This window comes from Struthio camelus, chromosome 2, assembly GCF_040807025.1.
Source record: "Struthio camelus isolate bStrCam1 chromosome 2, bStrCam1.hap1, whole genome shotgun sequence".
In the NCBI taxonomy this organism is placed as follows: Eukaryota; Metazoa; Chordata; class Aves; order Struthioniformes; family Struthionidae; genus Struthio; species Struthio camelus.
The window spans coordinates 81,126,548-81,145,123 of NC_090943.1; the positions used below are offsets into that span (position 1 = coordinate 81,126,548).

The 18,576-nt window shown below is 39.1% G+C and overlaps 1 protein-coding gene across 5 annotated transcripts in view; it reads right to left on the reverse strand.

Annotated features, from left to right (window-relative positions):
- Nucleotides 1-18,576, reverse strand: part of CTNND2 (catenin delta 2) — a 669,170-nt gene that overhangs the window by 84,443 nt on the left and 566,151 nt on the right. For all 5 annotated transcript variants that reach the window (XM_068931423.1, XM_068931424.1, XM_068931421.1 and 2 more), the window contains 3 exons: nt 14,548-14,665; nt 12,152-12,337; nt 1,372-1,545 (listed from right to left, as the gene is read on the reverse strand). In XM_068931423.1, the coding sequence (XP_068787524.1) occupies nt 1,372-1,545; nt 12,152-12,337; nt 14,548-14,665 (478 nt within the window). The remainder of the gene's footprint in view (nt 1-1,371; nt 1,546-12,151; nt 12,338-14,547; nt 14,666-18,576) is intronic.

Below are 18,576 nucleotides of genomic sequence, written 5' to 3' on the forward strand. Positions count from 1 at the left end.
TTCTCATTTGGGCTAGTGCTACACCCGTTCCCACATGAATAAAACACATGTACCGCGTTTCTGTGCCAAGATTACATAATATGATGCGGTCCTTGATATGGGAATAATAAAACTGTAATGATTTTCAGGCACAGTGCATACATAGCACTTTGCAAGACAAAATCACTAGGCAGAGATTTTGTTACTCATTTCTTTATGTCATTGAATGCAATGGTCAAAGGCATTCTATAAGGTTGGGGGAACATAGCGCTCAAAAAAATTACGTGCCTCTGAATTATCTACTGAATGTGCCAATTAACCTTCCAATAAAACGTTATGTAAAAAAAACCAAGTCGTTTATTAGCCTCCAGGCTAACATTTCAAAATGAGTGTCTAATTAAATTGGCACCCACATATTTATACGAATGTCCAAGCATTTAAAACCAAACGGGATACTGTCTGAGACTCAACTTTGAAAACTGTATGCCCCGATACATGTGTGTTTTCATAGTAAATGTGAAAAATTCCCAGTGAGAATTATCTTAGAAACAACACGTCATATTTATGCAATAGGGTTAGACAGTATTTTCACCCAGTCACACCAGTTTAGCATCAGGAAAGGGATACAGAAATTGTCGTAGAAAGTAAACCAGGCTCAAATGCTATCTCAAATTTTACTAATTATTCTAAATTTAGAAAAATTTTCAAAAACTAATCATTTTTAAGGAAACTTGATAAAATAAATCAGTTAATAAAAATTTTTGGCACTCACCGCAAATAACTGGGGATGGAAAACTGGGTCTTTTGATTATAATGGAAAAGTAGAATTACATGGAATAGCCTTGATTGGGCATTTCTTTTCCTATTTTATGTATTTAACCATAAAGATGATATAGTCTAATAATTTCTTAGTTTTTCAAACAGTAGATGTGGCATTACTCGTGTTGGTGTCACTTCATTTATATCTTGCTATGCTCTTGCCCAGTTTCTCATAAGCAACAGAACGTCATCTAGTTTCTGCACTGACAAACCAACGGGGTTTCTTTGGATTGTCACTGCTGATATTTTTGGCTCATTTTTCATGGCTTTGTCACCACAGATTCATAAAGATGCTTCTTCTCCTCATTTGGATATCTGTTTTCAGCAGCAACTCTTCATACTTCACTAGACCAATGGGATTTTCACTGCTGTATGCCAGGCTTTCCTGTGATATGATTATTTCTATCAGTTCAAGAGACTTAAATACTGTCTAAAATTTGACTGCAGATAGTTCTGTGAAAACGTATCGTTATTCCACTCCGAGGAGCATTCACACACATTCATATCACTAATTGCTGTCATCTGAAGGGTATTCTGAATTTAAAAGTATGTGGATGAGGTTAATGTTCCTACCTTCCAACTCCCAGCAGCCAAGTTCTGCAGTGCCCCTGCTGCCCCCTCCAGCGTGTCCGGATTTGAGCACTCAGAGAGAAGTGTGAGGTAGGGTTTGACTATTGAAGGGTGCCACAGCATCTGGATTCCTTTGGGTGGTTCTGCACAGTCCGGGAGAGGTCCGACTCCATCCCACTGTTGGAAGATACATATTACAATGTCAGCAAAGATCAGGGATACGCTTGAGAAGTATCTTAGCTGAAGCTATGATGTGCATGCATGCGTGTATACAGACATCGGTATGCATGTGGCAAGCAGCCATTCTCAACTTTACCATATCATGTGATCCTTCATAGAGAAACCACATTTCCAACCCAAATATCTTTATGAATGAGCCATAGCACTGGCAAAAAGTGCAGTGTTTTAGCCAGCTGACATAACAAAATCTCTTTTCACTGCACTTACATTTTGGTTGCAAAGAGAAGCCTACTGAAGGGGAACGTGGATTGACATATCTTAAGAGGTAGATCTACACCTTGCATAGGAAGAGATTTTCCCTTTTTACAAACTGGTCAGGCCTCTGCATTCTCTCTCTTTCCATGAGGGGAGGAAAAAAACAATAAGAAACACCACAGTGAAAAAAAACGAATCATGCAAGGACATGAACACTCCATCCCCTGAGAGGCCCAAGAGTGACTGAGCAGCTTTCCCTGACTATACGTCATCTTGTGGCCTTTCACTGTGTCTTGTTCTGCTGCCGTTCAGGCACAGTCAGCTAACCTTAAGGTTTTAGACTGCAATTTATTTGGTAGAACTCTCTCTCACAAAACTGATTCCTTCCTCATCAAATATGGAGTTTTGCCAGAGAAGTCACCCTAGTCTACCCCCTAAAATGGGCAATATTAAAGCATGGACAACAAGCAGAATATGCACAAAAAGCATTCCCGCTAGAAACAAGAATTTTATTCCAGCAGGAAGTGATACACCTTCCTACTGGGATGCACAATGCACCAAAGCGTGAAACTTCTTAAAGGGAGGAACTCTGAAGACTTTTTTGCTTTCTAAACAACAGTAATATGTGGAATGTAATTTTAATAGTATTTTAAATATGTGATTCTTATCTATATATGTAATGAACATATTTTGCTTTGCTTTATACAGATAAAAGGATTTAGAAAATTCAATCTTAATACTAGTGTTAAAAATAATCCTTAGCTTTTTAATACACTTTTTCTCTAACATCTTCGACATGTACAGATTACGTGATATTGTGCCAAGTAAACCTTTTAAGGCATTGGGTTAGAACCTGCTGTGATTATGCAGATAAAAAATGTGTATCATAAAATTATATAAGTGTTACACATCAAAAGACAGCACAGACCAAATTAACTCCTTGTTTAGATCTGCATCAGCTAATTTGCCTAGCTGATTTAATCAGTTATGATTCCAACAACACAAAAAAGAAATTCACACTGGGTAAGACCTACATTCTCTCATTTCCAGGAATTATCAATTATCATGTTATTTAAGTTAACTTGAAAAATCTACATATAATTTCAGGGACAGCCAATCAACTCTTATCTAATATCGACTAATAATGCTTAATTCATTTTAACAAGGTTGTGCTACTTTACCCCTGAGAATCTAGAACACTGTTTTTTCTAAGTTAAAGTAGAACAAACTCCAATATGTAAAGCTAGTGGGACATTCCATTCAATATACATTCAATACACTTGAAACCAGAAAGCTCCTGAGACATAAAACTCACTGCACTGGACAAAAGTTACCACAGTTTAACAAAAAGGAACAGCAGCGCCCAGCAGTGGGTGAGAAATAACAGGAAAATCACATTCTGAAGAGAAAATCCCTTTAAATGACACTATAATAGAACTGTGCCTTTGAAAATTTTTTAAAATACTTTTTTGCTTTTAAATCAATAGGTTGATTTCACTGTATGTGACTCAGTGCTCCCTGTTTCTGCATATAATTCATCATCCTTGCCAGAAATGACTTCTCAGGAGCTCACAGAAAAAAACATTAAAAGCTGCTTCTTATTTTAACTCTTGGAATTCAGGGACTTGCACTGTCAGAACTGTTTTGAAAAACAAATCACAAACATCTCTTACAGGCCACATCTGAGCTTGTACTACGTTTGAGCTTAACACCTTTACAAGTCGACTAATAAATGACTTGTGATGTCCAAAGACAAATTCAGGTCTTCATCCATCTCATTCCAATTTGCACATGTTATGGAGACATTGTGCAGTTGAACAGTGTTTGTACAGGATATTCATTGCATTATTTCAGGGATAAAGTATCTATAATGCATCAAATGTATCAGACCTACCCTGTGCATTTTTTTTGTGCACATGTGGGAGTATAGTTATTTTTTTATACCCAAGTGTTTGCACTTGTACAATCTCAAGTACTGCCAAAAATCAGCTGATATAAATAAAGTTGTAAACGTGTTCAAGCTGCATTTAAAGCACTAGAAATCATACTTGCAGACAAAGTCACATTAACAGTTTTGTCACTCTGCCCAGTTATGAGAAAGCATTTAAAAAAAATAGTGAGACTAATTATGGCATTTTCCTGCCTTTGTTGCTACTCACTTTTGGCACATGCTTGCGTTAATTTATCACCAACTATGTGGGAAAGTGTCTGCAGGAGACCTTTTCAAAGATACTGTGACACCTCAGGCTCATCATAAGGAGGATGGAAGTCTCCGGTACTGCACTTGCATGTGCACGAAAGGAGCAGTAAGTCTAGTGGCACTGCATAAGCCTCTTGCATTATTCTTCAGACTTGCCACATGCACCCAAAGCAGCCGAGTGGTAGGCAGATGGAGGGCCTTAAGTGCCAGCCACGCATAAGATGCATGCTCTGCCTATGGTGTCCTCCTCAAGGTCATGAGATGAAGGGTGACAGAAGAGGTGCCACTGTAGCCAGTCTCTCGGCCCATCTGGGAGGTAGAAGGCATCAGCAACCATGACTTCTCCTGCACTCCATGCTTTAGCTTTTCTCTGCTGCCGCATGCGTGATCTCAGCCAAACTTTCACTGAAGGGTTTAATGTTTTCTGGCATCTTCCTCTTAGCTGAGACCAGTGCCTGCAGCTGAACAGCTCGACTGTTGCTGCGCTTGCAGGACTCATATAGGTCAGAAAAGAAGCTATTGCAAAGTAAATTTAAATGCCTGACCTTCACCCATGTATTTTGTCTTACCTTTCCTAAAATTCATAAAGAAATAAATCGATTTCCTGAGCAAAAAAAAAAGGTATTTTCCCCCCAAATGATATTACAGTACATTTTCTCAAGTAGTGGCTAAAGCATGGCAGAAGGTGCTTTGTAGTTCAGCTTGCTCAATATTAATGAACTGAGGCTCTGTGCTAAACGAGTCTACCCAGTGAATTACTAGAACAGTTACTGCATTGTAGCAGCCCATCAGGAATGATCAATAAGCTCTATTTGAGATTGGCTGTGGAGGTAGTAAGAACCTCTGAAAAAGAGGGAGGCTGTATGCAATTACTCTTCTTAGCCTATGCTAAGGAGAAAAAAGTTATAAACAAATATTCCTGCCAGCCTTCCCTGCTTCAGCTGAAATTACCCACCTACATTGTGGTTGGAACTGACAACCTGTTAGTTACGTGGGCAAGATCTGAATCTCTCATTTCCTGAAACTGGTGCAAAGAAAGGAAGAAAGTTAAGAAGAATAAAAAGCCGAATATAAAGAACTTTAAGAATAATAAACTTTTGAGAGTAAGAGAGTATTTCTAAGAAATTTCCAGAGTTTTCATAATACCGGAGAATTCTGAGAGGAGAAAAAAGATCACTCACCTAGATACTTCCCCATGACACTTAATAGATTATCTGACCTCCTATTGCTCATTTTAATGAAAGCAAATCCATGTTTACAGTGTGATTATACCAAATATTAGGAAAGGCTTCTACTAAGAGAAGCGCAGTCGCACTGCATCTTCTGCACTGACAACCCCCTCTCAAGTTGATGGGTTTTGTTATTTTGGGTAAGGAGTAGCTCAAGATCATAGTTTTCTTCCTCTGACATCAAAACAACAGTAAGTGTTTTTATTTTCAGTTATTAAACATATCTATTTTCCTTTCCCCCAGTCTATGAGAAAAAACATCACTGCTCACTACTAAAAAAGGAGTATCTGGGAAAAACACAAACAAAACTCTTATCTTCATCAATGCCAAACAATCGTAGGCATTTGAGTCTGATAATGCTGTAGCTATGTTCTTTGTGTCAACAATGATAAAATTCCTATCAGCAAATTAACAGTTCTTACCAAAAGCACTTACGAAATTTCAAAGACTTCTAAACAAACACGACCCCATAAGAGGACAGCGATTTCTCATCCTTCATGTAGCTGTGGGTGCAGCTGTGGAAGTCTATGCCAGCTGCCTCTAGGCACGCCAGTCCAACCATCTCCCTGAAAAACCATTGTCCAAGAGACACACTGGCCAAGACTGTCAAGAGCAGAAATCTAAAGTTAAGCAACAAATACTCAACAGCATCAAATAGCTTGCTTTCGGAGATGACGGGAACTCATACAGCTGATACCAAGGAGATAGGAATGCCACTATTTAAACCAAGTCAAATTTCAGTGCCAACATCCAGGCCTAAAGAAAGGTGATGAATATAAATGAAGGTGTCTAATGATACAGAGTCTGCAGAAGTAAGGTTGGAGAGGGCAAAATTGCTGTGATCCAGTCACACGTAATCACACAAAACTGGGCGATTTCCAGATGCAGTTTATTGGATAAGTAACGGTAACCTCCTGCATTTGATACAGCAGTGCTTACAACGTTGGGAAGGGTGTTTGGAATGCTTTCAACTATCCAAATTAGAATTTTTACTATTTACCTGAGACACGAATAATTCTAAATTATATTCCAGATTAAACTATTTTGCAATGACTTTGTTCAAGTTTTTACGCTACTACATGTAGCTAAGCAAAGTAATTTCATTGGATTTGAGCATTCTGTCCTTTGCTTAAAACCAGACCCCTCCCAAAGAGAGCAGCACGCAGTTCAATCTGGAGGCAAGAATCCTTGGCATCTAACTACATCTCTTTCTCCTCAGCCGTCTCCACAGGTAACTGAAGCTATTAGGCTTTGCAGTACATTAATAGGCTAATAGGCTTTGCAGTATATATAACTGACAGAAACAAATTATATCAAACAGCCCTGTAGTTTTAAATTTCAAAATAACTTGGTCACACAGGATAAAAAGAGATTCCCAGGGCTTATGAGATGCCTCTACGCAGGCAAGCAAGAATTCAGAAATGGCTGCTAAAACATATCTTAAGGAGTTCTCAAGGCAGTAGATTTACTGCTAAACAACACCTCGCATAACCACCTCACACAAGACAAGGAAGTTACAAGCGAACAGCAATATCTTTCCTGAGCAGAACATACTGGAAATGCAGTCTTTCATCCCGCTTCTCAGCTCAGGTTATCAACTAAAATCAGTAACGATTGCCATGTCTCTGTTTCAGGGCTTCTTCATTTGCTGCACGTAAGTGTAGTATTAAAATACACTTGGTAAATAGAGGTTTGACCACATGAATAAGCATATCTGACGGCTTGAACTACTAGCGAAACATCACACAGGCGCCTTGACCAGGCAGGCCATTGACCAGTTCCACAAGCGGTACAACACTGCTCAAAATGTTGTTTATTCTCTTCATTTGGAAATGTTATTCTGTCTTAAGTGTGCTATTTTACCTGGATTCTTCAGTTCTTGAAGAAGAATGCTTCCTTGCAATAGAAACTTAAATTGCAGCTTCATCACTATAGAACAGAAGAATTTATAGCCTATTTCGCTAGCATGCTAAAGAGGGGTGCCAGCCAATTCACAATCTTTAATTTGAAATGTGGCTGTTACACCTCAAGGCTCCTGACAGAAGGTGGAAGAGGTCAGACTCATTTCAGAAGTGCCACTTCCAATCAAAAACAGATTTTGGGATAGATTCTGGGCTGACAAGTGTCACAGATGAGGAACTCGAGAGGGGTTTGAAGCCCGTGTAAGAAAGCCAAGAAGAAGTAAGCCTGTTTCTTCTTTTTTTCTTTTTTTGAAAAAAGGAAAAGACATGAAATAGTGCTAATATGTAATATAGTAAATGAAGGACTGCATAACACGAAGCAAGCAAATCACAATTAATGGCAACTCCCTGTCTCTTTTCCTGAATTTGGACTGTATGCCTTATTTTCCTTAATTGCTTTTGCCATCATCCTTGCCTCTTGTGCAGCTGAAAGAATAAACCTATTGGCAGTAGTGAGAATACCGCTGGAAGGGACAACATTTTCCGAAGTGGAGAAATTTGGTTCCATCCGGAAAGCGACACCATAGAAAGCAGAGAGGCTGATGGCTAGAGCAGCTGAGGTGAAGCTGCGTAACCTGATGTGATGTTAACTCAGCAGCAGCTGAACACAGGTAAGCAGCAGAAAGGGAATACACAGAACAGCTGTGAAGGAAGAAAACAGTCCTTGGTATTTGAGACACAAATAAAGAGAGATGAGTCTCACTTCTCTCTTTTCTGAAGCCTTTAATGAAGTTTTGCTTTCTGTTTTTCCATATATAACACCAATGATAATGCATACCTCTGTTACTGCAACTCTTTAGAAGTTTATTTTATTTTATTTTTTTTTCTAATCTGGGCAGTAGACTCAGGTGGCAAAGTATATGCCTCCGGAGTCTGTCTGAACTCTGGTAAACAGTTCAATAGCGGAAGGATTGTGGATTCTTTTACTGAAAATACTGTGTATTTTGAAATAAGGGGAACATTTGTTTCCTGTGATCCTAAGGGAACTTCTTAAGTAAGTTCATTTGTAAGGCATTGTTAAGACTTGACTATCAACCAACCATACACCTCGTATTTGATTTCAAGTTGCAAGTTCATTTGATATGAAATGTTGTAGTCGGTATAAACAATTGATGTCATTAATGAATAATATTTTCTAATTCGTTCTGAAAAAACCCTTAAAAGAAAGGCAAGTTTTATGTTATTGCTCAGATCTGTTTTGTCATTAAGAAACTTCTGCGCAATTGTAAGTGAAATATATCCTGGAAAAATTGGGATAACTGTTTCTTAAATCATAAAACAGATAAATTAATGTTTACTTTCTTTACAGAGAAAACCAATGAGAAAGCAATTTTAACATCACAGAAGGTTTCTCCTGTTTTCCAGTTTCAGAAACAAAGCTTCCCAATTGTGCATAGGATTCATTTTCCTAAATATAGACAACTATTATTTTTTCCACATTGATTGTTTAAAATGTTAAACTTAGCTTTATTGTGCAATTCCAGTAGTTTTGATAGCCAGTAGGAATTTCCAAATTGTTTGAATACTGTTCTTTAAAAATTAAGAAAGACCCCACAAACCTCTACGTTTTCTTCCCTTCAGAAAGAGTGCAAGAAAATACATGCTTGAGAAAGTACGTGAAAGAACTCTTACTGACTGAAGTCTACCACAACAGGAAAGTCTCACAACTGAGTTTATTAAAATTTCAGCATTTAATCACCCTGTTTTTATGTTTGTGAAAAACTTCCAGGCAGGTAACTAAATATGCATTGTCCAGCATGAACAATTCATTAAAAATAGCCTGAAGCTCAACCCAATGTCTTTATGGGGCATCTGGGTAACTGCCCACTTTTATATGGCAGTTCAAGTATACGCGTATACAAGTATATTGTCTTCCATTTCTTCTTTGAGATTTCCTTCCACAGGTAACTTCTTGGCCATGCATAGTGTTTTAAGTGTTTCAGATAAATTATTGCATCCTCATAAGATTCCATATGTCTATCTTGATAACGTATGTCTACCTTAACATATATGTTAGTCACCAGAGCGATCTTGGGAACTACAGTATGAGGTATTTAAGAGGCTAAAAGCTTCCTTGCTGATGCACTTGAAGGAATGAGCTGTCTAAAAATAGTATCACAAGGATAGCGCATGTTCTGTTCTGAGGGACGGAACAAGCAGCTGGTAACAGCTTAGGCATTGCAGTTGAAAAGAGATTATGAAAGCCATTACCTGGAAAAATTTACCAATCTTGCAGAAAAATGATGAGATTAATGTAAAAGAATATGCATGCATGTGTAAAACACAGGGCATCAGTGAGCCCATAGGAAGACAGTGTACTGTGAAAGGACACGTGAAAACATTATCCTGGAATGTGCAGGAGGTGTAGATAAGCTTAATTCAGAGAGGGGGAATTGTGACTACGCTGAGAAACACAGGACGGTTCACCTGTCAAAGACTATTTTCTGGCATAAAACACAAGAATACCTATTTCTTTATGCAGACACAAAAATAGTAAACAGGGTATTCCTGACTGCAACACAGTCTAGAGGGAAAGGTCAGGTGCTTCCAGGTGCACCTGGCTTCCAGTGGAAATGAACGTACTGGGGATCCGAGAAAAGGCAGGATTGTCATAGAGCCAATGAAGCAGAAAGAACTTTTTTTGTGTAATGGGACTAGGTGGTTTTCTAGAAAGGAAAACTACTGAGTAACTGTGTGCTTAGTTTTGCAAAATAAATTTACAAAACCCCTTGCCTTTACAACAGAGTTTGAGTTGGCGGTCGAGCTCTATGTTATTAATATAAAGATGCAGTTACATGAGGAACATTCTCCCCCCCCCCCCCAATTTACTAAAGCAACTTGGGAGAGCTTTAATGTAATTTCCCTCTGGTTCTACCTGCTGTGGTGATCTTGATGACAGAATTCAGTCTGTTGTTAGTAGCATTCTATTTAACCTGATAAATATTTTAAAATGTGTTTGGCATGGTCAACATCAAAGATCACAGGGTAAGAATAACGAGCTCTGCATAAGGCACAAATGCTGCTGTCCTCTCTTATCCTGCTGAACTGGAAGAATAATAGCCAAAGGTGAGAAGTGGTATCCAATGGCAGGATGGGGTAGACTGTCTGCTTTGAAAGGAAAGGACAAGAAAAGAAAGAAGAAAAATCATTAGAGAAATATTTCTGATCTTTCTGATATTCTAAGACAAAGTGATCCTGCAAAATTAGTTCTCAAAAGGTTTTGAAGATTTTCAAAAATTTATTTCCTTGCTGCAGAAAAGCCTAATGAACACAAACCTGAAAGTATGTGCATACTTTTCATCTCCTTTGGATTTTGAAATTGATAGTAAACTCTTGAATCTGATGGACAGACATGAAGGGGCCTTTACATGCTGCATGTCAATAATGAACTATCACAGAAACAGACAAAGCATACCTAGGACCAGGCAGAGGCATGTATATTGTAAAGGAAAACAGCCACAAGAAATGAGTTCTTTGGCCTGGAAGAGAGGGAAGAAGATCTTTTACGTGGAGCCTATAAGGCACAGAGAAACCCGACAGGAATGATGAAAAATCAGTGTTACAAAGTTGAAGGTATGAGTCAGGGATGCAGAAGTCACAGAAGAAAGATGGAAGGAAGAGTTATCAAAGGCTTTAAATAGTATTAGTGTGTTGGTAAGCAGAGCATCAAAAATAAGAAAGGTCAGTTACAGTATGACCTATTCATATTCACATATGCTATTTTGGTACCTTCACTTTGAATAACTGCAAGCATTATTTGTGGGACCTGTTAATTCAGGGACAGAGATGATTGCTTTGTGGAATAAAATTATTAGTTTGCTTTGACACTTTTAATTTCATTGCAGCATAACACATGAAACTCAACAAAAGCCCATAATAAACGTAATTTTTCTGATGACTGCAGTATTTAACTAGAACAGGTGAAATTAAAGTCTCTAAGTCGTAAGTGACACACTTTTCAATACCTGAACCGTAGCCTGTTAATGTCCCTATAACATTTACACATTAATAGAATTTGCCTTTGCAACCTCAGGAATATTTCCAATAATGGTGCATATAATTTATTCCCAAAACCTGCGTGCCTAACTGCTGACTCAAATGCTTACTGTCTTTGAGCCATTTGAAGCAGAAATAAACGGCAATAGAAAGGAGTAAGTCTGTAAAGAGAGATGGAAAAACACCTCCTGCCATTGTAGGTCTTTGGAAAAAAGTTTGTAAGTCAGTAGCCATTGTCCTTGCATGCGTGCACTGACACAACAAGGTCATCTTCTGCAATATCACTCTGTCAGCATTGCCCAAATTTTTAGTCACAGTAGGAAAATAAGGAAATAAATACACTTTTAAATCAACCCACCCACAGCACCTTAGATAATTTGAGGAACATGTCAAGATTGTCCTTCTCATAACCTTTGTTTGGTAACAACATTAAATATATCAAACTATGTGTGCTTTTTTACATTCACTTATGCTCTTTGATTCAGTCCTGTACTGTTTTCTCTTAACTTGTAGAGGCAGAGCATGAGACTAACTTGGAAGCAAATGCATATACACACATATACAGGGTTGATGTTTGTTTGTATTAAGGCCCCTCTGCGCAGTGGAAGGAGAGCATAAAATATATGCAGAATACATCTCAATTTTAGGATTTTCACCTTAAAATATAAAGAGTTCCCTGTAACAGACGGAGCAGTTTACAGAATTTATTTATGGCATTCACAGTGTACGCATGACTACAGTTTCTAGGTGCCATTGTGTAACGTGCAACTCTTAAGCAAATATATTTTCTGTAGTTATTTCAGAACTACATGCTGCTTTAAACTCTGAACTAATTAACAAAGGTAATGCTTCCGCGTACTGTGCATCATGCGCTTTATTTCTAATGCGGTGCATTAACTTTTTACATTTTAAAGGTGGGTACTTCAACTAATTGCATGCAGCTGCAAGTTAACTCTCATTACCTGATCTTGGGATTTCTTTTTCTTCTTTTTCTTCCCCCAGCATCCTGAACTCTCGGCATCTTTTCCATTGGTATCACCGCACAGTAATCCATCAAGTTCATCTGTTCCCATCTGCTGTCCCTGAGATGTTTCTGCAGCTAGCCTGTATGAGAGGTTCCTCAAAATGCACACACAGTTTTCAACGGTCTGAAAAGTATGACAAAAAAAGAAATACACATGCACACACACACACACACAAGAAAAAAGGTTAAAAATCCTTCCCTTGTTCACTCTGTATACAAAGCAGAAGAAATATCATTGATCTTTGCGCATGCATTTGCCCAGCCCAATTCTTTTCTACTCATTTCCCAGTGCTTCCTAGGCAACCACTGCTTAAAAGATTCTGAAAAATTGGCAGGGCCTCACACTCTCCTTTCATGGGGGAAACAGCACTTTGGACAGTATTTTTTCATCAGTTTTTTTTAATCATGTTTCTGAACTTCATGCTGGAGTCCAACGTGAAAACAGAAGCTGAGGAGAAAAAGGTGTGATCAAAAGAACCTAAGCACACACAGAACGTAAACAAACTTCCACCTCAGTGAATAGAAAATGCTACAAACAGAAGAAGGTAATAGTATTTTTTACCACCAATAGCTTTTCTTTCTGGTTTCAACTCTATGAAAATTACCAGAACATGAGGCCTGAGTTTTGTTTTGCAAGTGCTTGTAGCAAAGTATGGTTATAAACAGCTCACGTTTTTCGAGTCTGAGAAGTAAGACTAGAAATCTCAGGAGTCTTCCTGCTTTTATCACTTTTAGCCAGGCTGCAAATAACTTGCAGACAGCCTTTTCCTTTCATCCATTTGTCCTCCAGATACATTGGGCCCTTCTGCATCTTGTGTGGTTTGGAACCCAGAAATGGAGTGAGCCCCACGCTAGACGCTAGAAACTGGATTAAAAAGTGATTTAGAGTCATTTATTTAAATATGTGGTTTAATTAAAATCACATTCTGCTTTGGGATAGGAGGCTACAATATTATTTTGTATTTAACTGCACAACTGCTTTATGTCTTACAGTTAAAAATCTCTAAAACAGGAGGTTAAAACTACCAAATAAGGGACAATCATTTTTCTGTCATGTCCTCATTTTTTCTCCATGTGACTTTGCCTACAGTTTTACAAGTCACAGCAGCTACAAATTAGTGTATAAATGCAACAATCTTTATTAAGAGGCAAAACAAGGAGCTGACTATACTCCTTATTTAGCCTTTTGACAGTAAAACAATCCTGAAATCAGTCTAGTCACCTATCAAGAAACTGCCGAAAGAGAAGCAGCTGAGCTGTGAGAAGGGGTGTAAACTGACTTCCTCCCTCCTCCTCCCATTCTGCTTCCATGAAGCCTTCTAAGTTTTACTTTCTATTCGACAAGCTGAGTCAGGAAGCTTTGAAACACCTCCCGATTCAGCTTTTTCGAAGCTAATGAAGCAAAAAATACCCCTGTGTTTCTAGAGTGGCTCTCCAGGAGGTGACCGGAAGGGGTGGGAGGTGGCTGGCACCAGACAGTGGTCGAGCTTGCTTTGAAGTCTCTTTCAAGTGTGGTACCTACCTTGTGGGCAGGTCTCCTTCACTTATTGACAACTTTTATTAATGGAAGACTGATTATAGAGTGCTGAGTTATGGTTAAAAAACAAAACAACACCTGCATGCTGCTAGTCCTGCACCCTGCGGTATGAACCTTTCATAACTCCTCTCTCCTTCCCTGAACATATAGGCAAAATCCATTCAGTTGGTTCAGACCAGCAACTATAAAGCTCTGAAGATTTTCCCTCTCCAATTTATAAATCCACACAGGTCTACAGACAACTATCTGTGAAAGATAATTCAGCCCAGCAGGCTTAAAAATTTTGCTATGTAGAAGGCTGCTCATCTACTATAAAATCCTTAGCGGAGTGCAAACGGACAAAGGTTGTTCTGGAGCAACAGCTGTAATTATTTCAGCACCTTATACTGAATGCAAAATATATTTGAAACTAGCATTTTTCTCCTCCTCTGAAATACTCTAATGTATTTAATGTATTAGAAATAATCTTCCGTTTGTAAAGCCTTGAAGTCCTTTTATTTAACCAAGCATGTTCATATCCTAGGATTTTCAGAGAACTAAAGATTTATTTTTATGTCAGCTAAAACAGCTATTAGTAAAGAGCATTTGTTGATCCTGTTCAAAGAGGTAATGGTGATAGTACTGTGGAATTGCCTATCAATTGTCCCCCACCCCTTTTTTTAATGGCCACCACTCCACTCTTCTCCTTGTTAGCCCACCACGCTGTTTTTAGTTCTAGTTCCTACTGGGTACTTGATACTCCAGAGGTACGCTGAGTACCTGGATTTCTTTCTACTGAAAAGTCAAAGATGACAAACCTTACTATCAATTTCACTGCTCCCCAGAGCAGACTGGATGACGTAGAGCAATGCATCTGTCAGGCCATCACACTCCCTCATCCTTCTGCGGGCCTCCTCTCCAGCAGAGCTGACATTCCTGGTAGACAACAGCATAGCAAAGGTTACCACTTTCACAACTTCATCATCCAATTCCCCTAGTAAAACATCTCACAATTAATATACATAGAAAATATTTGCTTATTTCTCCTTTCATCAGTTCAGAGCTGTGAACAATGAAGACAGCTGTGAATGGGCTCAGGAAACGTAACACAGAGGGGAACAAACCAAAATTTCAGCTCCTCTGCAAGACAGTGCTGAGGCCCCAGGCAGGGTGGCTCTACCTGAGCTGACAGAGTCTCAGCCTACCAGAATTTGGAGTGGGGCTGATCATTTTTCTTTCTTTCTTTTTTCAAAAGCCCAGTGGTCAGGGTTCTTAACCTGAGAGACTAATATTATCAAAGCATAACATAAAACACCTGGTATTGCTCAGGAATGGTAATCCTTCACTCCTCTTGTTTCTCATTATACATGAGTGTTTCCTTCTCTCACTCGTTTTGAGAGAATAGGAATGCCTCAGTCTCCTCTTTGGGTAATTATTCACTGATGAGTTGTTTTACATTGCAAAATTTAAAATGTCAGCTTATAATAATTTGTGCTTCTCAGAGGGCCAGAGCATTTTCCCAACGTATTTATAAAAATGGAACAAAGACAAAATTTACTGAATATCCCCGCATGTCATAAAGCTCAAAAAACTGAAGCACACATGTCTGAATGTGTACGTATATATTATCTATACTGGTTAACATCAAGCCTTCTGAGAAAAATTGCATCGAAATTTGCAGTTTGGAAATTCCAGTTTGGAAATGACGGAATTAGCAATCTTAGGAACGGGGTAAAACTTTTCAGATAAGTCTCCCATGACAGGAGCAGACATCCCTCTGTTGAGGTGCTCCTCTCTCCCCACTCCTAAAGTGAACAGAAGGGAAGAACAGAGAACATCTCACACCAGCCCTAAGTGCTTGATACCAATGCATGCAAACAGCAGGGAGAAGACTTGTCTCTTTGGCTGGGGGAGGAGATCAAGGCACTTTCTTCCCCTTATGCCATCTTCAGTTGCTTTTGCAATAAAGATGGAAAGAGCTTGGGAAGTGGGAATGAATTCTAGATAGAGGAAGGTGAGACAAATTAAGGATAGATTTACTTTCAATTCTTTCTTTGCTCTCTCTACTTCTTTCTGTCCTAAGGGAAACCACAAAGCACCAAAGAATTTTCCTGTTCAAACCACCTTGGCACTGGACATTCCCTTAGCCCCTCCAATGCAGGTTCCTAATTGATTCCACTCCCTAAATGTACATGGTTTTTCATCTATACTTGCATCCCCACACAGTCCTAATTAGTTCTACTCTCCCACACTGCTGCTCTGATTAATTCAATACTGCTCCCTTAACCTGTGCAGATAGCCCCATTACAACACACAGCCCAGGAACGTGATATATATTTCTTTTATCTCCTTAGCATACAATTGTACTGCTTCCCATTCTCCTTGAGACTGCTTAGTTAACCCTGCGCTGATGTATCAGAAATGTCCTCTCCGTAATGGCTTGCAAGTTTTGTGTTGTTTTGTTCTTTTTCTGGCCCCTGGACTCAATGCCTCTTCTCTCTGTTGCTACAGGAGCAGCAGACGTAGACCCTTTTTCCAGCTCAGGAAGAAACCCTCAGAACCTTTTTTCATCTAGAAAGTCCAGTGTAAAGAACATCAACCAGAAAAGGTCTTCCACTGTCTCCCAGTTTGAGGTGATGGAAACCTTTTGACTTCCCCTCTAATTGAAGGAAATCAGAAACTAGAATTACAGAGCATGATTTTCCCCAAATCGTGCCCATGCCCTACATCTGCAGTGCTGGAGACTCTGACTGAGACGTATTTTGAGTAGACAGTCACCTTATTAAGGGCAACAGCTACGCCTGAAATTCCCGAGCCACAACACATGCAGAAAAAGCAGTGTCATGGATCTGAAAAATCCAAGGGCGTGGGAGGATGTCAAGGGCATTAGTGGACTTCCTTCTGAAACTCCACTCTCCTACCCTCCAAGAGATGAAGAAAAAGAAAAAGACATGGCTGTACCCAGCCCTAAAAGAATATTGCACGTGGAATAACTGCACAAATTACAATAGGAGGATGCTGAAGAAGTGTTCTCTGCACCCCACTTTTCCTCGCCCCACTATCCAAGAAATACCTGAAATATGACTGACTATCTTTAAACAGAACTTACATTCATATTAACATTTCGTATTAACATTATTTATCCGGGCTTCTTCATTTGCTGCTGTTACATATACCAACTGCAAGTTTTTAAAATATACAGACTTACACATCAGTAGAAACACAGAGATACATTCTCCCTGATCTTTTCATAGGGGTGATTTCTCATGCTCTCTAGCATGGCAAAGTGCATGTCGCATTGACTCTGCAGAGCCAGAGTCAGCTGAACGACCAGCGGCCATTCAGCTCCTCTCCAAGCTCCACAGAAACGCCTCCTCCACAAGATAGCAATACAGACATCCTTATATGAGGATCCGTATAAGGCAGATAGCCATGAGCTATCTGCCTTATTTATTTCGAGATAAACAAACAATATGAGATCTATATACAAAGCAGTACAGATATACTAGGGACGCATCCTTCACGGAAGACGCACTTCTTAGTTCCGTCTAGAAGAGCTCTTCAGTTCAGTTCCTCTGCTTATCATCCTTCCCCGTTATGCTCCAGTTGGTTCTGGAGTCACAAGGTGGGTAAGATGAATTCCCATGACCCCTTTTCCTTTTCTCCTAAAACTCTCTGTTTAGTTGCAGCACTAGATCCTGAATACAGTTCATAGTTACCAACAGCTCTCCGCGGATCTAGCACATTAATTTAGATGTGAAAAGCTTAAGAAGGAAGACAACTTCAAACTTCGCATCAACATTTTGGTAGAAATGATCATCTGATTATTTAAAAAGAAATGCACCCTGTTATCTAATTATTCCCATTTCACCTTTATTGAAGGAAGCATACCAACAGCTCTGTAAATGACTGATAACAGACCTTTCATGGATGGCCTCTAATATCACCACACTAAGGCAATGTAGTTTTGCAAGAAAGTTCCGGTTTCCTTGAGCTGTCAAAGAAAACACTCTGCCATCTTAATTTTCTTATATCTAGCTGTTTACTCCAACATGCTGTAGCTGGCAGCATGACAGGGATTAAGACGTGATTTGTCATTTGTAAATTTACAAGTCACTGTGGAAACCTTAAAGTGGAGCACTGGTATTATATCTACTCTTGGTAAGACATCTCACTAAGTAAGCACCTACTTTTTCCAGTACTACTTCCTACTTTTCAGTATCCAAACTGAAACCCCGTTTTATGATGGTAATTATAATATTGGTATATTACAATATTGATGTATTGGTTTTCTGCCAGTACATTTTAAAAAAAATATGGAGATATGATGCACAGGTTTTCAAGAACAATTTAATTGTCCCTCATAAAAGCAGCCACAGAAAAAGCTTGAATGCCTGGTAAGTTCTGCTACTTCATGGAAGTACAAACTGCCACTTGGGAGCAATGCCAGAGCAGAACTGCCACTGGGAGCAATGTTAACACTTTGCTAAATGTTTTCATATCCAGAGAGAATGTCTCAAAATTTTAAGTATCTACAGAGGCACCTGCCCTCCCTTAGGCGTGCTCAGGTCACATCTAGCAGTTTCACCCTTCCTGTATCAGCAACAGGTCTGCAGATTGCAGATCTCACTGCTATCATGTAGGATAATCTTTGAGAACAAACTATCTTTTAGCAAAGATGAAATTGAGATGGATCCTCCTCAAGGCCCCTTAATAAAAAGAGAAAGCATGTTTAACAGCTAGTATATGTAGCATATCTGCATGTTACATTTTTGCTGTGGACCGGCAAAGAAAGGACAGGCAGGAAGGATAATATCCTAAAGTAGGCAAAACTCAGAAGTCATCTT